Genomic DNA, 23,502 nt, shown 5'->3' on the forward strand with positions numbered 1-23,502 from the left:
GATAACTAAACCCTGTTCACGATCCACCGCTCCACAAAATTCAATTAATTGAAATCCTGATTTTAAAAAAAATAAAGAATCTCACTAACAAAATTACAGATAACTTAAATTGTTTGGTAAATTTTCGTACTTGTAGTTATAGGTCTTTGTTATAGTCACTAGATCTTTATACAATACTTTCTAGTAAAAGTTGATCATTATTTAATCACTCTCAAACAACTCACTCAAATGCTCCTCACTCGCGCCTCCACGGCTTCTCCTCGACGTTGTCTTCCTGTTCACCTTTCTACTTCATGGCTTCATGACCCATCGGTAGGATCCTGCCCGACATCAACTCTATATGAAAACTCTCATCTACATCGGGATGAAAATTGACGCAATTGGCGTCCTTGCTTGTTAATTAAGTATTGTCTGAAGGTGGAGGCTTTTGTTTTTATCAGATCAAATTCAAACTCCAATTTTCTCGGTGAACTTCGGGCGGTCCTTAATAATGTGTACCATGTCTCGTAATTAAAGTGCTTTTATCTTCTTTATAAAAGGCTCGAAGAGCCTCTTTTCGATGATTATCCTAGTTTATGTTGCTCGATCTACCTTCTGCAAAATTATTTGTGCACGCATTTATGATCTTCTCCAAGAAAACTCTGACCATGTTGCCAATAAGCGAGTATTGGGAGATGTCGATGAAGAGACATGCCACTCCTTTTGTTTGCTCCAAATAATATTTTTTGTAGTTGGTGGTCGGATTAGATCCTTCTTCCTTGTCGTTCTTGTTGGCACGCGACATGGATCCCGAGAGGTTGAGTGGACTATAATTTGAGCCTGAGAATATATTAGGAATTATTAAAATTTTAATGGTGAGATTGTTTAAATCCATGTCACTTTGTTGACAAAACTGCAAAAATTGTTCTTGCAGTCTTTGGTCGAGATAGAATGGATAAAATTGCAAAAAAAGAAGAAATTCACAAATGAATTTGTTTTGGTAATTATTGGATCAACTCAATTTACATGTAAATCCCAGATTACATGTCAAGAATCCAAAAATTCATCCATAAAAATTAAATTCTAAAAATGAACTCTACGAAGAAGATAACTTACTTTTTTTTATTATCCAAAGAATTGACAATGGCTTGTGACTTCTCTGTGTGGCGTTTCTTCGTACTCTATAGTAAATCTTCTGGTATGTGTCTCAACTCCAAGTATAATCTTTGGTGTGGGAAAATTCGGATTATACCGATAGGACTTGACCGTCCGTCCTAAACTAAAAGTACGAGTAATCCAGACTTCCTATTTCATTTAATTATTTATCGTGTTTAAGATTTATATATTAATTAATTTAAATCTACTATTGACTTTAATTAATAACATCTTGTACGAAGAGTGGTCCAATTCACAAAACTTATTTTATTATTTATGGAAACATTTTTATGGACTACTCTTTAGGATTTATGAACACAGTTTTGGCGTCACATGTATCGATGCAATAACAATTTTCACATCGATACATAATAATTACCATTGCCTAAGATATAAGAGCATCCACAACGGTGGAGTCCGTCGCCACGGCGGTCCGCGCCGTGCCAGCGAGCAGCTGACGTGGCGCGCCCGCATTCGTCAACGGCATAGCCGTTGTGTTTAAATTATTATTTTTAAAAAAAAAATCGGTTTTTAATTAAAAAACCGATTAAAAAAATTTCACATCCCAAAAAAATTATATCCGTTTATAACCGTTTTTTCCCACTTTTTTTTTAATTTTTTTACCCCAAAAATACACACTTTCATCTATAAATACCCCCAATTTCACTCCCAAAAATTCACATCAAACTACACAATTCTCATCATCATTCTCTCATCTCCATTCTCATCTTCAATCTCTCATATCCATTTTCATCTTCATTCTCTTACACCCTACAACACCACTATGTCCGGTCACGACGATAACCCAAGCGGCTCCCACGGTTGGAACCCCGAATGGTTCGGTTCACAACCGTTTCCTAGTCCAGAAACGGACTATTCGGCCCCTCCTCTCACCCAAGATTCGGGCGTTCCGGGTGGCTACCGGCCATACCCGGTCGACGACCAAGGTGGCTCCGATGGGCGATACGGGTGGACACCGGAGCCTAGGCCTCCCGTCCCTTCCCAAACTTCGACTCCTCCATCTCGTGCCGGTGTCCGCACACTGTACTCACCGGCGGAGATGGATAGATTGTTCAAGGCGTACTTGAAAATATCCGAAGATGCGGTGGTTGGCACGAACCAATCCGGCGATCACTTTTGGTGGCGCGTCTCTCGGCGGTACAATGCAAACCGGCTGCCGGGAACGATCGAGCGCAACGAGAGTATGGTGCGCAACTGCATCGGCCGAGCCAACGACGAAATTGGCAAGTTCAATGGCTATTTCCTCCAGGAGTCGCGGAATGCCGGGAGCGGCCGGAGCGAGGTCGACATCATCACTGCGGCGCTGAGCACCTACCAATCCATGAACGGTAAGTCGTTCAAGTACCTAAATGTTTGGCAGGAAACGAGGACGCACCCGAAGTATCTGGGAGGCGTAACATCCTCCTCTAGCGGCTCCTCCAAACGGTCACAGTTGGCATCCCTATCCGACGCCGGCGAAGAAGTGGCTAGCCAACTCGCCGAAGCTAACTTGGGTAGCCCCGACGCCGGACCAAGCGGTTCCCGACGCCGACCGCAAGGAAGGAAGAAGGCGGCGGTCGAACGCCGTCGCGCCGCGACTCCATCTGCCCCCGCTCCCGAACCCGCACCCTATGTTCCACCTCCACCCCCCGAACAACTCGTTGTGGGCCCTTTTGGCCCAACTCAATATGGCCGATAGGTCATCTATGACCCCCACGCAACTTCAAACACACGAGACCATGATATTGGGTCTCCAAAAATAATTGGGGTTGGTGCCGCCGGATGCGTAGTCTTCCTCGGGTAATATTAGCCAATAATTGTGTAATTTTTAATTTTTAGGATTTTAATTATGTAATTTTTAATTTTTAGGATTTTAATTATGTCTTTTTTATTTTATTTGTAATTTGTAATATTTATTGTGGTTTTTTAATGAATTTTAGTATTATGGAAATGTTTTTGTGTAATTGAATTTTAAATTAATTGTGCTCGTCCTTGCGGAAGAGCACAACTGTGGGTGTTGTGCTCTTGCCAGAGAGCAGGCAGAAAAAGTGGGGTCGGGCCCACAACCGTGCCGCTGGCAAGAGCACGGTTGTAGATGCTCTAATGTTCAATTTGGGTTACGAAAAACTCACAGCTATTGATAAGTTAAAGCATTGTATAATCAATATCATACGTTCAATGTTATTTAAAAATATTAGGAAATAACAATGCTCCGAGATTTTGTCTTTCAGAAAATAGCAACAAAGACTTATCTCATTGTTGATAGTATGTAACTTCAATGTTTCTAAGACCAAACTATGACTAATTTTGAATGTATAATATGTGAATTATATTAGATTGTGTATATTGTATACATTGATATTCTGACTTGTTTAATAAGTTTTGATAGCTAAAAGACTTTTTAAAAGGTAAAGAAATGAGAAGGTAACAAATTACAGCCACTAGTCAATACTCAGTGGTCAACTGAGTTCATATTAGTGTAAGACTTGTCAATTAGGTAGGTGCCAGGCCAGGATTGACCAATCAATAAAATAGAGCGGTTCTAGCTTGGACTCATTGGTAAAGTGGGATCTGATTAGGCCAGTTTGTAAACCTTAAGCTTGGCCTAGGCCCATTTGAAACCCAACAAGGTCTGGCCTGGGACAGGCCAAGCAAAGTCATGTCTTATAATTAATTTTTTAAATATGATAAAGAAATTAACCACTAATAGTTTTTTTAATTAATGCAATATTTGTGAAGTTTATCTTGTATAAAATTACTCATGATATTCAAAACTCAATAATGTACAATTAGAGGATTTTTTAAATTTGTTAGTTTGTTCATATTTATAGTCTTAAAAATACAATATCAACTACTGTATCATCATCTACTAACAATAGTAATAATAGTGGTTATTCACCCAGTTATGCACTTCTAGATAAAATTAAAGAATAATGAAAAATGATGCAAGTACAAAGTAAACAAATGACCTCAAACATTTACTATATCTTGCATTGATGGAAAATGGGATAAAAAATAATTTTATCTATAATAGCACGCAATCTACTAACATACCAAATGTTACTGAAGCATACAAAAGTGCTTTTAGGCAAGGGCGGCGACATTTACGAATAGAATAACTCGATTGAACCAAACGTCCATCAAATTTTGCATGCTCTTAGAAGAATAGATTGGATAAAGTAAATTGAATGAACACGTCGAAAATGCTAGAATGATACTATAAAATACTTCTTCCGGTTGGCAATTGAAACATAAAATGAACATAAAAAATATCCCACACGGTATACACAAAGAGCTTAATCCACTATATAAGTCTCATGGACCTCTCCTCCTATTACCAATTGTTTCTCATGGACCTCTCCTCCTATCACCAATTGGTTTTAGGATGGAACCTATGGATTTCTATCACTTCCGTCCAATAAAAATATGAGCATATGATATGACACAGGAATTAAGACAAAATTTATAAAGTAATCTATCACTTCCGTCCAATAAAAATATGAGCATATGATATGACACAGGAATTAAGACAAAATTTATAAAGTAAGAGAGGGGAGGATAATGATAGTGAGTAGGCATGCACAAGGGTCACGAACCGCCGGTTCCGGTTCATGAACCGGCGGTTCACAGTTCAGGAAATGCTTGAACCTGAACCGGCCCGCCTACCTCCCGGCGGTTCCGATTCCGGTTCAAAAAACCGCCAGTTTTTTGCCTGAACCGCCGGTTCCGGTTCATGAACCGGCGGTTCAACCGAAATTTAAAAAATATATTTTTTATTTATAAAAATTGATTTTTATATTTAAAATCAATTTTTACAAATGAATACAAGAAATTCGTAATAGCCCATATATACTTGATAGGCTTGCGAATTTGAGAAACCATTCTTGGTTGTTTCTCTTTTATAGAGACATCCTTGAATGTTTTATGTTCCACTTTCGATGTGGGACAAACTCATTCTTGGTTGTTTCACTTTTATAGAGATATCCTTGAATGTTTTATGTTCCACTTTTGATGTGGGACAAACTCATTCTTGGTTGTTTATCTTTTAAAGAGACATCCTTGAATGCTTTATGTTCCACTTTCTATGTGGGACAAAATCATTCTTGGTTGTTTCACTTTTATAAAGACATCCTTGAATGATTTATGTTCCACTTTCGATGTGGGACAAACTCATTCTTGGTTGTTTCTCTTTTATAGAGACATCCTTGAGTGTTTTATGTTCCACTTTCGATGTGGGACAAAATCATTCTTGGTTGTTTCTCTTTTATAAAAACATTCTTGAATGTTTTATGTTCCACTTTCGATGTGGGACAAAATCATTCTTGGTTGTTTCTTTTTTATAGAGACATCCTTGAATGCTTTATGTTCGACTTTCGATGTGGGACAAAATTATTCTTGGTTGTTTCACTTTTATAGAGACAACCTTGAATGATTTATGTTCCACTTTCGATGTGGGACAAACTCATTCTTGGTTGTTTCTCTTTTATAGAGACATCCTTGAGTGTTTTATGTTCCACTTTCGATGTGGGACAAAATCATTCTTGGTTGTTTCTCTTTTATAAAAACATTCTTGAATGTTTTATGTTCCACTTTCGATGTGGGACAAAATCATTCTTGGTTGTTTCTTTTTTATAGAGACATCCTTGAATGCTTTATGTTCCACTTTCGATGTGGGACAAAATCATTCTTGGATGTTTCTCTTTTATAGAGACCTCCTTGAATGTTTTATGTTTCACTTTTGATATAGGACAAAATATGTTGAAGTATTTTCTTTTATAACTACATGTTTAGAGCATTCATTCATCTTTTTCCAATGTGGGATACAAAACTTTCTTTTGTCTTCTATTTTTCTTCATGTTTTGTATGATATATATAAACAAAATTATTATTCAAATATATTCTTGATTGATAAAAATAATGAATTATTGAGAAATATGATTTGTATATAGAAAATATTTATTTGTATGATAATTATGGTTAGGTTTATACAATTTGTATAAGAATTATTTTTTTAATGTGTATAATATTATTTATTAGTTAACATATACATAAATTTATAAACATAAGCAAATCATTAATGATAAATAACTAATGAATAATAGTTTATGTAATAATATTTGTTATTATTACATAAACTATTATGTCCAACATTAAGTATTGATATTTTATAAATATATACATAAATAACTAATGAAATAGAATAATTTGCTTTGATCATAAATACATAAATTTATTATAGAATAATATTGGACATAATAGTTTATAAATACATAAATAATATTGGACATAAACTATTATGTCCAGTATTAGTATCAATACTTTAAAAAATATCAATACTTAATAGGACATAATAGTTTATGTAATAATAATAAATATTATTATTACATAATAATATTTATTATTATTACATAAACTATTATTCATTAGTTATTTATCATTAATGATTTGCTTATGTTTATAAATTTATGTATATGTTAACTAATAAATAATATTATACACATTGAAAGAATAATTCTTATGCAAATTGTATAAACCTAACAATAATTACTATACAAATAAATATTTTCTATATACAAATCATATTTCTCAATAATTCTTTATTTTTATCAATCAAGAATATATTTGAATAATAATTTTGTTTATATATATCATACAAAACATGAAGAAAAGTAGAAGACAAAAGAAAGTTTTGTATCACACATTGGAAAAAGATGAATGAATGCTCTAAACATGTAGTTATAAAAGAAAGTACTTCAACATATTTTGTCCCACATCGAAAGTGGAACATAAAACATTCAAGGATGTCTCTATAAAATAGAAACAACCAAGAATGAGTTTGTCCCACATCGAAAGTGGAACATAAAACATTCAAGGATGTCTCTATAAAAGAGAAACAACCAAGAATGAGTTTGTCCCACATCGAAAGTGGAACATAAAACATTCAAGTATGTCTCTATAAAAGAGTAACAACCAAGAATGATTTTGTCCCACATCGAAAGTGGAACATAAAACATTCAAGGATGTTTCTATAAAAGAGAAACAACCAAGAATGGTTTCATAAATTCGCAAGCCCATCAAATATATATGGGCTATTATGAATTTCTTGTATTCATTTGTTTGTAAAAATTGATTTTAAATATAAATATCAATTTTTATAAATAATTTTTTTTAAAATTCGGCCGAACCGGCGGTTCAAACCGCCGAACCGCCGGTTCACGGTTCACAATTCGCCGACCCTGAACCGGCCCGTGTTTACCGGCAACCCTCCGGACGGTTCAAACCGCCGGTTCCGGTTCCGGTTCATGAACCGGCGGGCCCGAACCGGCGGTTAACCGCCGGGCTGGTTCGGTTTGTGCATGTCTAATAGTGAGGATAATTTCATATGTTACACTCATTAAACAATTTTTATTTTGTTAGCATAAAAAATAAATGAGTTTTTTTTACTTTATGTTTTATTTGTCAAAAAACAAAAATATTTTATTTTATATTTTTTTGTGCTTTATTTAAAAATAAAAGAAATATAATTATAGGATTTTTTGATGTATAATTTTATTAGTGTGGCATGGCACTAAGTGATCCGAAAGGAATAATTCAATTAACGCGAGATGAAAGCAATATTTTTATTATATAGAAAGAATATGAATTGTTTTCAAAACATGGTTACCCACCGAGAAAAAATTCCATAGCAAAGTAAAATCAAGATGGCAATACTATTTGGTATGACATACTAATAATTTTTTGACAATGACAAATGAAAATATAAATATCTCCAATTCTAACTAGATATATAAATTATAGAAATAATTTAAATATAACCACACACTACTAAATTATATGGAAAGTTTATGCACATCCCATGTATAATAGATACACTATATATAAGCACTGTATTTACGCATATAATAGTATATAATTAGGGATCACAGATTCACAATCACTTTTACTTATATAGTTTTAGTTTTAAAATTTCTAATTTAATGCTATATCATGTAATCATCTGTCATTAATTTTGTTTATAAGGCTTTTCATGATATATTGCAAGATGATTAATATAATAAAATTAATTTTAGATAAACTTATTATTATTAACTGTTTTCATAATTTAATATAACGTATAATAATCATATGATTATTGTGCAATGATAAAATAAAACAAGAACTACACTATATGTGTAATTATTGATATTGTTAGTTTAATTTGTACGTGCATATATAATCATTCATATTGTTATTTTAGTTTATAGTTTTCGCTAACAAAATTAAAGTTATAATCACACTTAATTTTATATTTCTAGATTTTTTTGTATATATATTTATATATATTTGAGAAAATAATAAATCCTAAACTCTTAAAATGGGTGACTTGGTCATTTTTCTATATTTACGTGTGAGTGACAATAATTGTAAAAGACCATTAAATATTTAAAATATATAGTAGAATATTAAATATTTTTCTATTACACATGGAATGTGCATACACTTTCCATATGTGTGTGGTTATATTTAAATTGTTTCCATATGTAGTTGGAATTAGGGCATGTGTATTTTAATTTTTCAAAAATTTATATACACTAGACAGGATTGCCATATGGTACTCCTAGACTAGGAAATTTTTTGTCGTTACCCATAGAACCAATTCTCAAGCATTACGTTCCAAGAGTAATTAATTTAATACACCTTATTATCACCTAATTGTTTTTACAAAATATAACTACCAAAATAGCTGTATTTTGTTTTAGGTGTCATCGCATCCAATTAGATCCGGAATCGTTTTTTAATAAATAAATGTTTCTAAAACGGATTGATTTTAGTGAAATTACAAATATATAACAAAATATATTTAATTGAAAAAAATATTGTACACGTAATTGGTTCTGGTTGGAACAGTACATACAATTTACAGAACATGTTAGTTAGTTCAACTATAAAATTCAAGTGGCCACATTAGCATCATAAATAAACTAAAATTAAAACCATTTTAATCAAGACAGGTAAATCAAACAAAATAGAACAAAATACCATATAGGCTACCTACTTCTGCAGCAATTTTGTGTCAAAAAAGAAAATAGGAATTGGTAGTTGGTAGAGTTCACAAATGATATTATCAGTAGGTTACCAAGAACATGGGATCCAAAGACAAACCTCATCTAACACAACCATGCTTCCCAATCATTCTTTACTCCCTTTTTATTTCCCAGAAACTCATCCAAAATCTCAATAAAATTTCACAAAAAATCATGAGTTTATCCAAGAGAATTCCCATGCTTCTACTAAGGCTCATAGCCTTGGGAGCAAGTGTCTGTGCAATAGTGATCATGGTCACGAGCCGCGACTCTGCTCAAGTCTTCGGCATGAATATCAGCGCCAAATACTCGAACATCCCGACGTTCAAGTAAGTCCCTGGTCAATCAGCGTAGACGCTACACCCAGTTCTATTAGTATATCATGGTTATGATTTTGTGCAGATATTTTGTGTTGGTCAATGCTATTGCAAGTGCCTACACACTCATATTGCTGTGTATCCCTTCCAAGAATTCATGTGGTCACATGATCTTGGTCCTTGATCTGGTAAGAATGATATCTAGTGAAAAAAAAAGACGGGATATATGCTCATAGGGTCATGTTAGGGTGATAACTATCTTAAATTGATAACTGAAAACTATGTCAATAACCTACATTATAGATGTCAATACAAAGACATTGTTTGTCAGCTACATTAATTGACATACAAATGTCTTCGTGTTGACATCAATTAATAACGTAAGTTGTTGACATAGTTATCAGTTATCAACTAATCATATATCTATGCTAAGATTTTAAAGAACACATCCAAAACATATGATATTATTTCTCACACATATTTCTCGAATAAACGAACAGGTCATTGCCTTGCTGCTCGATTCGAGCATATCAGCATGCGTTGCAATAGGGCTAGTGGGGAAGAAAGGCAACACTCATGCAGGCTGGCTACCTATCTGTGGACAAGTTCCTAAGTTCTGCGATCATGTCACCGGAGCGATTGCTGCCGGTTTTATAGCCGCCATAGCCTACTTCCTCGTCGTTCTCTACTCAGTCCACAGCGTCATGAACCTCTTTGCCCCCAGGGCTTAGAGACGAGTCCATGATCGCGTTTTCAGCAGTCAGGGAGAGAAATATGTACTAGTTTTTTGTATTTTTCACAGAGATATTTGTCAAAATCTCATTTTAGTTAAATATTCATTCAATCTCATTTTAGCTATATTACAAGCCCTCTTTTGTAGCATTACAATATGTGAAATTACTAGGTTTCTGTAGTCTGTATGATGTAGAATGTATTTATTCAAACAACCAACATACATTCATAATTTCATATAGACAGCAGTAGCAAACATAATAAAACACCACAAGAGAAACATGGCATAATTTTCCAGATAATTATCATGAAACCTGGTCCGAAAAATCAGAGGTGTGGATGCCCTTGCCAGAGAAGGTATCGACGAGCCTGGTGTAGAGCTTCGCGAGCAATATCTTGAAGCCCGTTGAGCTTCCTCCCTCGGCTTCAGGTTTTCCACAGTCGAATGCATGCTCTATCGGAGCCCCTCGCATGTATACCTTAAATAGGCTTGTAATTGTAATCATATGTGTCAGATGCTCTTACTCCAATTTCCCAATTTAGGCGCCTCTGTGAGCGACTATTATTTTTTTATTTTCTTTTATTTGTTGTTTCCTTTTTCATTTTCTTCACTCTGCGGCCTGCACTGTCTCTCAAATCTGAAAATTGAAAACTGAGCAATTTTATTTACTCCTATTTCCTATTGCTATATGTTTTTTTGTGTGTTCTTCTCTATATAACCGTGCATATCCTCTCAAATCTCAAAATTGAAAACATTATCATCAGTTTTTATTTTATTTTTTATTACTCTCTTTTTAATCTCTCAGTGCACTTACTCCTAAAATTTAAAATATTTGTTGGAAAGAAATCACACATTAATGTGATTGATCCTAATTGAACATTCTCCGGAAATAGATTAGGATCCTTGATTGTATTACCTTATGTAAATTAGGTTATTGGCCTATTAAAAAGGCTACCAACTCTGTAATTAGAATTGAACAATCACAATACAATAAACATCCCCATTATTCGATTCTTCATGGCATCAAGAGCAGGAGAGATTCTGGCTCAGAAACCTTTCATCATCGCCTAACCAATTCTCGACCAAGAGACCAAAATCAAACACAGTACCAACCCTTACCCTTAAACACAGATATGTCAGATTCCGAGGAGGAAAAACCTACAACCGAATCAAGATTGAGAACGACCAGGAATGTTACCGTGGCGTTCAAACTGAACGGAAAGAACTACCCGTTGTGGTCACGACTAATGAAAGTCGCGATAGGGAGTCGAAGGGGATACTCACATATCACCGACGAACCACCCGAACCAGATAGCAAGGGATACCGCGAGTGGGAGGAAACCGATCTCGTGGTTTTCTCATGGATCGTCGACAATATCGAAACTGATATTCTCGCGGATTTTGCCCATCATCAGACGTCCAAGGCGTTGTGGGACAACTTACAAGTCACCTACGAGAGCAAGGCTGACCCTTATCTCATATACGACCTGGAAGACAAGGTAATCTCGATTAGACAAGGAGATATGGATCTCGAAACCTATTACCGTCAAATCCACGGTTTGTGGGTGAGTGTCGACCGAACCCAGAAGTCGCCAGTAACATGCTGCGATAAAGGAGTTAGGCAATTCCGACAGTTCTACAGCGAGAAGAGATTAATCAAATTTCTCACCGGGTTGAATGAGGAATTCGACGGGATTCGGAGGGACATACTCAAGCTGGAGCCGTACCCCTCAGTCGAAGAGGCCTACGGAATTGTGAAGAGGGAGGCGACTCGACGAAAGATCATGCCACCGGCGTCCTCTTCAATCACCGGAGACCTCTCTAGCGCGGGAAGCGCCGATGCATCATCGGGGGAGACAGGTTACGGATTTGGAGCGCAAAAAGACCGACCGAACAACCGGAATGGACCACGACCGCCACCTGCCGGAGGAGCCAGCCACCAGAACGGAGGAAAACAAGACAAAAGCAAGCTATGGTGCTCACACTGTGGGAAAAACAAACACACAAGGGAGAATTGCTTTCTACGGGTGGGATACCCGGATTGGTGGGACGAGAGACAGAGAGCACGGGCTCAGGCAAAGTTCGCCACCGCCAATATCGCGGAAGCGGACCAGAGGCAGAACGCCCAAATCGCCCAACGGGAGGGGACGATTGGCGACGGGAACAAACGAGAGAACAACCACCATCTCGAATTCAACCCTAGAGGTGGCGGCGTGAACAACGGCGGCGGCGGAGGCGGTGGAATCCGGGTCGGGAACTTTGTGGAACGGACTGGAGCGGAGGGGACGACGAAATGGGGAGGCGGCGTGAACAATGGAGGTAAAGGGTTTGGTCACCCACCAAACCCTACCACTTTTCAGTTATTTCAATTAAGTCCTCCATGTTTGCCTAAATTGCACCAGACACCCCACTTTTCATATAAGCCCCCTGATTTGGTAAAATGTGATGAACCACCCACGAGAATTTTTAATATCAAGTCAGCCCCAGAAAAAGATACAATTAGGATCAGAAATCGTTTTGCACCTCTGATGAATATTTCCGCTGCGTTTAATGTACAAAATGGGGATAGAATAAATAGAAAGGGTTGGATTTTCGATTGTGGCGCCACAGATACTATGACTCCAGAGAGAACTGATTTTATTGACTTTGGGGAAATTACTAAAACGTTTATTCGGACTGCCAATGGGGAACTAATTACAGTGGCCGGGACTGGAACTATTGAGATTTCACCAAATCTTCGATTATCAAACTGCTTATTTGTTCCAAGTTTATCTCAGAGGTTGATGTCTGTAAGTCATGTGACGAGAGAGTTGAACTGTACACTCCTAATGCATCCGAGTTTTTGCGTTTTGCAGGATATTCGGACGAGGAGGATCGTTGGGCGTGGCACTGAGAACCAAGGACTCTACTACGTGGATGGGGTAGCTCACCATGGCAGTGCAATGCTGGCTCACGGATCCACGAAAGAAGAGGCTTGGCTGTGGCACAGAAGACTAGGACATCCATCCCCTGGTTATTTTAAACTTTTGTTTCCTGATTTTACACTTCCTAAAGATTTTTCGTGTGAGACGTGTGTTTTGGCCAAGAGCCACAGACAATCTTTCAAACCCTCAGATACTCGTATGAAATTTATGTTTGATCTAGTGCATGCTGATGTTTGGGGTCCTGCACCTGTTATTGGGGGGAATGGTTACAAATATTTCGTTACCTTTATTGATGATTGCACTAGGATGATGTGGATTTACTTTTTAAAACACAAATCTGAAGTGCCCGACAAATTTATCCTCTTCTTCCATATGATCCAAACTCAGTTCCAAACCACCATAAAAATTCTTCGGTCAGATAATGGGAGGGAATTCGTTAACAACACCATGTCTGAATTTTGTAGAACGAAGGGTCTCATTCATCAAACATCTTGTGCCTATACACCAGAACAAAATGGGGTGGCTGAGAGAAAAAATCGTACCATCCTCGAAGTTACCCGTGCCCTTATGATTGAATCTAAAGTTCCAACCTTTCTTTGGCCTGAAGCTATATCAACCTCCGTCTACCTTATCAACAGATTGCCAACAAAAATCCTACACAAGAAAACTCCCCTCGATATTCTATCCACCCAAGCCAAAATACCCGAATCCCTCAGCATGACACCAAAAGTCTTTGGATGTACAGTTTATGTCCACGTTCCTAAACACGAGAGAACCAAATTCTCCCCTTGTGCAATCAAATGTGTGTTCGTTGGGTATGGGGTAAACCAGAAAGGGTACAGATGCTTTGATCCGTCGACTAAGAAAATTGTCACTACCATAAACTGCAATTTCCTTGAAACTGAGTACTTTTACCCACACCACCTTAGCAGTCAGGGGGAGCAAAATCCTAAAACTAATCACGGGGACTGTCTAAGTTGGTTTGTGCTACCTCCAAATCCTTCAATTGAGGATCAAACAGAGGCAATCGTCACTACCGCCGAGCACGCCTCCCCACAAGAGTCTCCTCGTCCATCGCCTCCCGATCCTCCTCCAAGAATATCCGAGGTAAATTCTGAATCTGAGACTGAGGAGATTACTACAGTTGTTACTAACGATGCAGAAGATGTGGATAACACTGTGGATAGTGATACTGGGAGATACATTCTTCCACCTAGGAGCACCCGAGGCATTCCCCCCGAAGAGGTACTCCCCCGAGAAGATTGGTGCAAAGAGCAGATATGGGGTGGCGAACTTTGTACAGGGAAATCTGACTAAAATGGCTCGAGCTTTCGAGGCGGCACTCTATGAGGAAGAAGAAATTCCACAAACCGCAGAAGAGGCAATGAAGCAGAAACATTGGAGGGAAGCCATGTTCACTGAAATGAAAGCATTGATGAAGAATAATACATGGGTGAAGGGAGAGCTGCCAAAAGGGGTCAAAGCAGTCGGATGTAGATGGGTGTTTACAATCAAGCGAAGGCCAGATGGCTCAATTGAGAGGTACAAGGCACGACTTGTAGCAAAAGGATATACTCAGACATATGGAGTTGATTATGCAGAGACCTTCTCACCAGTGGCCAAGATCAATACAGTAAGAGTCCTCTTTTCCATCGCGGCAAACAAAGACTGGCCCCTCCACCAGTTTGATGTTACAAACGCGTTCCTACATGGTGAGCTGCCGAAGCCAGTATTCATGATCCCTCCCCCGGGATTTGTAGAGGAATTCCAGCCTGGGGAAGTATGTCAACTCAAAAAGACGCTGTACGGATTGAAGCAGTCTCCAAGAGCTTGGTTTGGTAGGTTCACCGAGGTAATGAAGAAGTATGACTATAAACAGAGCAACTCGGACCACACACTATTCATCAAGAAGAGGGATGGGAAGATCACGTGTCTTATCATCTATGTTGATGATATGATCATCACGGGAGACGATGAAAAAGAAATCGAAGAACTGAGGAAGAACTTATTCAAGGAGTTTGAGATGAAGGACCTCGGCCTCCTGAAGTACTTTCTAGGAATTGAAGTTTTGAGATCCGAACAAGGGATCTTCATCAACCAAAGAAAGTACATTCTTGATCTTCTAGCTGAAGTCGGGATGATAGATTGCAAGCCAGCCGACACTCCGATGATACAGAATCACGGACTGCAGATACTTGAAGGGGCGAGACTCACAGACAGGGGGGGATATCAAAGACTAGTAGGGAAGCTCATCTATCTGTCCCACACGAGACCAGATATATCATATGCTGTAGGGGTAGTAAGTCAGTTTATGCATTCCCCACAGGAAGAACATTGGGAGGCTGCTCTACGGATTGTCCGGTACTTGAAAGGCACTGCTGAACATGGAATATTGTTTGAGAAACATGGGCATTTGGAAATCAACGGCTTTACTGATGCAGATTGGGCGAGGAACCCGAATGACAGAAAATCCACTGCCGGGTACTTTACCTTTGTTGGGGGAAATCTTGTTACTTGGAGAAGCAAGAAACAAAAAGTGGTGGCGCTTTCAAGTGCTGAAGCAGAATTCCGAGGAATCAGGAGTGGTCTCACCGAGATACTTTGGCTGAAGAGGCTCATGACAGAGCTTGATCTTGACACACCCAAGCCGTGCAAGCTATTTTGTGATAATAAGGCTGCAATTAGCATCTCCGAGAACCCGGTTCAACATGACAGAACCAAACATGTGGAGGTGGATAGGCATTTCATCAAGGAGAAAATTGAAGCTAAGATTGTTGAGTTGCCATTTGTTAAGTCAGAAGATCAGCTGGCAGATATTCTGACTAAAGCGGTGAACTCCAAGTCATTCAGAGAAGTATTGGGCAAGTTAAGCATTGGGAATCCCATTACTTAACTTGAGGGGGAGTGTTGGAAAGAAATCACACATTAATGTGATTGATCCTAATTGAACATTCTCCGGAAATAGATTAGGATCCTTGATTGTATTACCTTATGTAAATTAGGTTATTGGCCTATTAAAAAGGCTACCAACTCTGTAATTAGAATTGAACAATCACAATACAATAAACATCCCCATTATTCGATTCTTCAATATTTATTTCTAGATCTTGGGCGACTCCGAATCCATCATCGGATGCTTCGGGACCTTGATTCTTCGGAAGATAGATTAACACTTCGTTGTTACAAGTATAAAATGGATTCATCTTAGTATTAATTGTCTTATTCAATTAATAAAGATAGAATGTGGTGGGGATGCGGGAGGGATTTGAGATACGAGCGGATCAAGTAATATCAGATTATCACCGATCGGGTGGACCAGTTAGCAAATGTCGTTGCCACTTGATCAAGGCGTTCTCGCTCTCGCTCGCCACCAATATAATTTATAACTCTCAAACTCGCACTACTTTAACAGTAAAGCGGCAAGAACGGGTCGATCCCACAGAGAAACCGGTGTATCGAGTGTGTGAGTGGTGAACAGGGTTCGGCTGCTGCCACGCTTTAAGTTGGGAGTTTTTACGCTACTGGATTTATGCTAGGGAGAATGTAAACTAACTACTTGGTCAAGCTACTCATCATACTGACACAATTAATGGATCAAGTAAGCGACATGCGGAAATAAGAACTTAACTACCTAGGCATGCTACGAAAAACACAAACACTTTGCCATTCATCATGATTAAACACTAAATCAAGGACTAAAAAGCGAAACTGAACTGGAGCAGTAAACAGGATGAAGAAAACAAAATAACTCCGATTTTTATAGCTCAGAACAGTGTGGTGAACATGCGGAATACAAAAAGATCAAAACTTGAACTACGAAACAAATTGAATTTATACTAAGCTAACAATTTCAGAATGTAAGAAAGCGAGTAAGGCCGAGGAGCTCTCGGTTGGAACTTGAGACAACGCCGAACAGATATTGAGTATCCTGTCGCGCTCCCTTCGGTCGCTCTCTCTCTGACTGAACCTTTCTCTAACTAAGCTATCTCGGAACTGGAAACTAAACTCAACTAAAAAAAGAAGAAACTAAAAGGAAGATGCTAAAAAGAAGATCCTTTAATTATGGTGGCACATCCTCTATTTCTAAGCTTGCCACAATGACCTCCAGCTGGATAACGATCTCGAAAGATGATATTCGCTCACGTTGTGATCAAGCGTCTCATCGATTGATACGTGCCTTCCTTCTAGAATGACGTCGCTCCTCAATAACAGAATGATGACTCAGCTCCGTCCTTGCGTCTTGCGTTTCAGCACGTGTCCCCTTCTAGAACGTCGTCCTTGATAACAGAATGATGATCATCATCTGGCTCATTAGCCTCACGTGTCCTTCTTCTAGAACGCAATGGTCCCCGCCTAACTGCTTGATCACCCCTTGATCATTTCACCCGATTTTTGGCCTTTTTCGCCTTTTGTACCAACTTGATCAGCTTGGCCTTGTTGCCTTAGTCAAGCTGCATTTCTGCACAATTAACACTCGCTTTGCGCTATAAACTGATCACGTAGCATACATTTTACCCCTAAACCGATGCATGAAATAGGCCTTATCAGAATGACTGTATCATAATTCCAAGATTCACATCATAATATGTTTATACTTCTAATTGAGGAATGAGATAGAAGAGAAATAGATTAATATTTATACTTCTCCCTTCTTCAAGTTTTAAAATCACTCTCCCCGTCCCACTTTAGCAGTCTCAATTTATCATTTTTAGATATTTTGTTTTAGGAGTCTCAGTAGGATTATTCCATAAATAGTACTCCCTCCGTTCCCGAATAAGAGTCGCTAATTTCCATTTTGGGTCGTCCCCCATTAAGAGTCACTCTTCATTTTTACCATAAATGGTAGTAGGCCCCACATTCCACTAACTCACTCCACTCACATTTTATTATAAAACCAATATAAAAATGTGAATCCCACATTCCACCAACTTTTTAAACCAACTTTTCTCTACATTTCTTAAAACTCGTGCTCGGTCAAAGAGCGACTTCTATTAGGGGACGGAGGGAGTAATAGACTTCACATTCTAGTAACATTTTTATTCACTCATTATTTATTATTAGGCTTCACATTCTACTAACATTTTTATTCACTCATTATTTATTATTATAAAATTAATACATATATAAAAGTAAGACTCATTTAATTAATTGAAACATTTTTTATTTATCTAATAAAATGTTATTGTACATTTCTTATTTTTAAAATTTACGCAATGAAATGGATTCTTATTTTTATTGACTTATGGTAAATGCTCATTGACTTATGGTAAATGTGTAATTAGTACGTATAAATTATAGGACCCGTGCATAGCACAGGTGATAATACTAGTTGTTCTTAACATTACACATATTTCTTTGAGAACAGAGGGTGAAGTTAATACAAGAAACCATAGTAGAATATACATGAGCTAATGACCACACAATCATCATTCAATCCCTATGAAATAACCTCTCCGCTTCCATGTAACCACACCAAATGTACATCAAACAACTGAATCTTCCAAAGCTGCAGCAGATATGTCGTTTATTCGAGGATAAGAGGCTTTCTTGTCTAGCTGGTTTTGCACCCATATCAACATTTTCAGTAAGCTCGGCAGCTTTGGATCTGTAGAATCATCGCGCAACACTGGTTAGAGTTTGGAATTTTATGCACTATCATATCCACTCAGTAACATCACTTCCTCAAAAAGGAAAAACAAACTTTCCTCCAAAAAGCAAGACAACGATAATTAAACAATCTAACCTGGAAAGATATGCACAAAGACAAAAAATGTATTTTGCAAGGTTTCAAATTCAAAATTTCTTTGAGCGGTATAAAAAGCTGAAAGCAAGTATAATATATTTTCCTCAACTCAGTTTAGAGCTGAACTAGTGTTAGCAAAGTTTCATCAGAAACAGAGCGAAAAGCATAGGCAAGCTGCATTTCGGTTTCATGTAGGACCAACTTTCATATCAGGACCTGATAGTTGCAAAAAAGAACATAAAAAGACCGTATATCCAGATAATAAATAATGAAATACATGCACTTAAATTACTAACTAGTCAAAGTTGAGATGCATTCCGACAAGGTAGTATTTCAAATGAACAACTATCATCATGCCAACACCGAAAGTGTGCAAGCAATCAACATTAGTAGAATGTCCAGTACAATTAATAGTATGTAAGAACTGAAGCAATTATTAATAAAATTAAAATCTAAATCCAGATGACAAAAAATCTATAAATCTTGAGAATCTATAGATGCAGATACAATGTAATCATATTCATAGTTATGAGCAAAGAACTTCCACAGTAGATGAAAGCACAAGAAGCTGCTAATGAAAGAAATATTAAGAAGAAAAATTACATGAGAGCAAAGGGGTTCTATTAATTATATGAACTTCCACTTGTTCTCATCTATTTTTATAGCCCAGGTCCTATTCAATCTCATCTACGCTCTAGTTAAATTTGAGGAAATTGAATATTGTTTTAGATAGTGAATGAGTATATACTGCTCCACATCATGCATACTGACAGTTTAATGTCAAGACACCGAAGCTCTGAAACTTGGACAGTAAAGACTTGGTAATAATATGGAGTTATTATGAACCAGATTTGACATAGTAGAAAATATCATACATCTTCTATTTGCATCTACTTGCATGCAACCGAAGAACTAACCTTTTTCGTGATTTTGACTGGTAAGGATAGCTGCATTGACCTCAGTGGCGGTCTTCAGCCGTTGGGATATATCCAGCAGCTCACTAACAGGACAGTTGGCCACATCTTCAAAAGCAAGCAATGCAACGGTCCTTTCCAACTCCTCCAAAAAGCTTTGCTGCAATCACAGATAATTTAAATCAACGTAACAGTGAAATTCTGCCTCAAATGTCTCTATAATGAAGACAGCATAAGGGTTGGGAAAGTATGATTCCTGTGCAAGTAAAGAATAAAAAACAGAATAAGGTTATACAAAGTTTTAGACCGATCAAATAAGTACATTTTCCTCTCCTCTGGGGGCAAGTTCCTCTTGGGCAAATTCTAAAGCTGCCTCAACCTTCCCATTCCGGATCAACTCTATCATTCGCTGCTGTTGGAGATGAAAAAAGAGGAGGGGATTTGTATCCAATATCTGCAAGAAAAACAATCAATTTTATCTACAAGCCATTAAAGCAAGCCAAGATTGTATTATATATGATAGCTTATAGCGATAAATGTGACTTATCGTCCTTTAGTTCTATTTTCACACGAAGGAGAGAACAAAGCAAAAATATTCGCACCTCAGGGTTCAAATTGTTAACCTTCTCAATAGCATCCTCCACATTACCCCTCTGCACAGCTTTCTTAACTGCCATACGATCGGTAATGGTTGCAAGATCTATCTCTGCTATTTACTAATAAGGAAATTCATATGTGCTTAAAACTAAAGACAAATCATGTAAACACAGAGATAAAGAAAATTGGGCACTGAAAATTTCAAAGAGGATACGCTCTGTCCCAGATTCAAGTCGAAAATTTTCAGCAACAATAAAGTTCATAACCAATTCATTCATATTGTCTTTTCTAACTCTAACATCGTTAAGTTTTTTCTCCCATTCTACTCTGGTTATAACTTTCTTCGAGGTAGCCTGCAAAGAGCAAAACAATTAGACAAGTAAAAGGCATTGGAACAAACAAGTTTATATAACAGCATAGGAGCTACAGAAAAGAAACAAACCTAACAAATTAAAAGCCCATTAATTACAGAAACGATGAACTAGCAAGTTCATGAGGTGGATTTCCAAGTACATTGCAGGTTAAATTCAATTCATCACATTTTTCATAACACACAAAGTCAACCAATACCAGTTATATTGCTGCCATCATATGCATAATCCAATCCCTAAAAGTGGCTACAGCAGTTTCTTTACAAAGAAGCCTAGTTGAACTGAATCATTAGAAAACAGTGCAATAAAAATCCCAAAATTAAAAACTAAAATTGAATAAGAAATGCCACTCAAAATCAATTTGCAAACACCCGCATCAGGCCTTGATGATTAAATCGAACATCATATGAATCCAAAGGAGTAATTGTGATGAACAAGGGGCACAGATTAAACCCAAATACTTATAACGAAATGTGAATCTTCTACAATTCGAGAGAAATCAATTTTCTCGGGCGAGGGTAGAGAGAGTTTATTTACCATAGTTTGGATTTCAGCGAGTTCGCGAATGTCAATCCAAAACAATGACATCAGTATTAATCACCACCGCTGTCCACGCCTTCAGCTGCCAGAGCATCCACATTGGTGCGGATGTCCCCGCGGGCAGACATCCCAAAAAACACCTCCTACGTCATAAGGACTTCCCACTGCACAGTGGCGGACACCCCAAGGACATCCCGACGGACTTCCCACAATAATAAAAATTTACAAATTCACCAAATTAAACAATTTACGGAATTAAACAATTTACGAAATTAAATAATTTCGCCACGATTACGGAATAAAAAATTCATTAAATAAAAAAAGAAAGGTACATTTCAACAAAAAAAAAATAAAAAATACACTTCAATAAATACAAATTCCATAAAAAACGACACATCCGCTGTCATACTTCTTCAATTATATCGTTATGGAGTCGAATATGGGCTTGTTTTTGGCGCATGTCGGCAAATGCACACACTCGCTCGACCTCGTCATGGGGTATCCACATACGTACATTGTCGGTGGCCACGCCGTGGCTTGGACCCGCAGCATCAGTATCATCATTGGCCCAATCCGTCAGTGTTGGATCTTCATCTTCGACAATCATGTTAGGCATAATAATACATGCGTACATCATATCGGCGATGCACGACCCGCAAAATATACCTTCTTTTCTTCTGTTGGACATCTGATCGTCTTCACAAAGACGGGCCACATAGGTTATATCCCATCCAGTGGCGGATCCAGAACTTTTGATTTGGGGGTGCAATAAATTTTTACATGAAATAATATCGTTACTCAAAAATAATCTTTTACATTATTTTGGGAAAGTATTATTGAAAATATTTCCAATGGTTACAGTTCTAGACACCAATTTGTTTTAACAAAATAAGAAAATTAAATTGGTGTCCAAATAGAATCAAACACGTGATCTAAGCAATGAGAAAGGAGTGCAACACCATTGGACCATTGTGATAGCTTTGACATTGGTTACTCTCAAATAACAATAATTACAGAATTTTGGGGTACCACCGTCCCCCCTTGTCCTTAATTGGCTCCGCCAGTGATCCCATCAGCCAAATAATAGACCATGTTGTGCTGGTTGCCGTTGGCGACGAAATTGACGGCGGGACCGATGCCCATGCACTGGTCGTTGAAAAGGGGCGATGACTGGAGGACGTTGATGTCGTTGTTCGACCCGGCTACTCCAAAATAGGCATGCCAAATCCACAGTCGGTAGTCAGCTACCGCTTCAAGGATCATCGTGGAATTCTTGCCCTTGAAACCCGTAGTGTACACCCCTTTCCAGGCAGAGGGGCAGTTCTTCCACTCCCAATGCATACAATCTATGCTGCCTAGCATCCCCGGAAACCCGTGCTGAGTTCCGTGCATATCCAGCAGAGCCTGACAATCTTCGGGGGTAGACTTCCGAAGATACCTATCCCCGAATATCTCCCTAACGCTCTGACAAAAATACCTTAGGCAATCGCTGACAGTCGTCTCGTCGATGTGGAGGTACTCATCTAACATGTCAGCCACGCCTCTGTATGCTAGCTGCCTGATTGCGGCAGTGCACTTCTGAATCGGAGTGTGGCCGGGTTTACCAGCCGCATCCTCCCGCACCCTGAAATACTCGTATCGACGCTCTAAAGCGCCCACGATACGCAGAAAAAGCGGAAGATGCATCCTAAAACGTCGCCGAAACATGTTCTCCCCAAATTGTGGCTCCGGAACATGTTCTCCCCAAATTAGGGTACAGTAACCCTAATTTTTTCCCCAAATGATCTTCGTAACAAAAAACCATTCTGTTACTGTTACAATTAATTACAGTATTTGTTTAGAAAAGTTGATAGTAATGCCATAAACAAGCCAGTAAAAATTACTGATAAATATCTGATACGAGTTTCTAGAGTGGTTGACGCCTTTTTTTTTGTGATTTTTGCATTAAAATAATGTACACAATTATTATTATTTATTATTATTATTATTATTATTATTATTATTATTATTATTATTATTATTATTATTATTATTATTACTCCATATTCTCACTCTTGTTTCACTCTAAATGACACATTTCTAAATATAGAAATACTTCTTCTGTCCCACAATAAGAGTCATATTTTGTCATTTCGTTTCGTCTCACAGTAAGTCACATTTCACTTT

The 23,502-nt window shown here is 37.8% G+C and overlaps 2 protein-coding genes across 3 annotated transcripts; one reads left to right on the top strand and one right to left on the bottom strand.

The window, feature by feature from the left end:
* Nucleotides 1-9,287: 9,287 nt before the first annotated feature.
* Nucleotides 9,288-10,453, top strand: LOC121784493 (CASP-like protein 1C1). Its single transcript, XM_042182635.1, has 3 exons — nucleotides 9,288-9,526; nucleotides 9,600-9,702; nucleotides 10,015-10,453. The coding sequence occupies exons 1-3, from the start codon at nucleotides 9,372-9,374 to the stop codon at nucleotides 10,243-10,245; spliced, it is 489 nt and encodes a 162-aa protein (XP_042038569.1). The 5' UTR covers nucleotides 9,288-9,371; the 3' UTR covers nucleotides 10,246-10,453.
* A 7,979-nt stretch (nucleotides 10,454-18,432) lies between these two features.
* Nucleotides 18,433-21,453, bottom strand: LOC121783568 (protein GID8 homolog). 2 transcript variants are annotated; one of them, XM_042181681.1, is made up of 6 exons: nucleotides 21,334-21,453; nucleotides 20,640-20,778; nucleotides 20,431-20,537; nucleotides 20,151-20,282; nucleotides 19,832-19,988; nucleotides 18,433-18,776 (listed from the first exon to the last, which is right to left on the bottom strand). In XM_042181681.1, the coding sequence occupies exons 1-6, from the start codon at nucleotides 21,382-21,384 to the stop codon at nucleotides 18,655-18,657; spliced, it is 708 nt and encodes a 235-aa protein (XP_042037615.1). In that variant the 5' UTR covers nucleotides 21,385-21,453; the 3' UTR covers nucleotides 18,433-18,654. The 2 variants fall into 2 exon arrangements, with proteins under 2 accessions (XP_042037615.1, XP_042037616.1); XM_042181682.1 differs by lacking the exon at nucleotides 21,334-21,453 and adding an exon at nucleotides 21,168-21,188.
* Between the last annotated feature and the right edge of the window lie 2,049 nt (nucleotides 21,454-23,502).

This window comes from Salvia splendens, chromosome 21 (assembly GCF_004379255.2).
Source record: "Salvia splendens isolate huo1 chromosome 21, SspV2, whole genome shotgun sequence".
NCBI lineage: Eukaryota > Viridiplantae > Streptophyta > Magnoliopsida > Lamiales > Lamiaceae > Salvia > Salvia splendens.

Coding starts and splice junctions, on each gene's coding strand:
- LOC121783568 (XM_042181681.1), bottom strand. CDS start 21,384: ATGTCATTGTTTTGGATTGACATTCGCGAACTCGCTGAAATCCAAACT. Junction 20,538..20,639: donor ACTTGAATCTGGGACAGAGC/GTATCCTCTTTG, acceptor ATTAGTAAATAG/CAGAGATAGATCTTGCAACC. Junction 18,777..19,831: donor CAGTCAAAATCACGAAAAAG/GTTAGTTCTTCG, acceptor ATGATTCTACAG/ATCCAAAGCTGCCGAGCTTA.
- LOC121784493 (XM_042182635.1), top strand. CDS start 9,372: ATGAGTTTATCCAAGAGAATTCCCATGCTTCTACTAAGGCTCATAGCC. Junction 9,527..9,599: donor TCGAACATCCCGACGTTCAA/GTAAGTCCCTGG, acceptor GATTTTGTGCAG/ATATTTTGTGTTGGTCAATG. Junction 9,703..10,014: donor TGATCTTGGTCCTTGATCTG/GTAAGAATGATA, acceptor ATAAACGAACAG/GTCATTGCCTTGCTGCTCGA.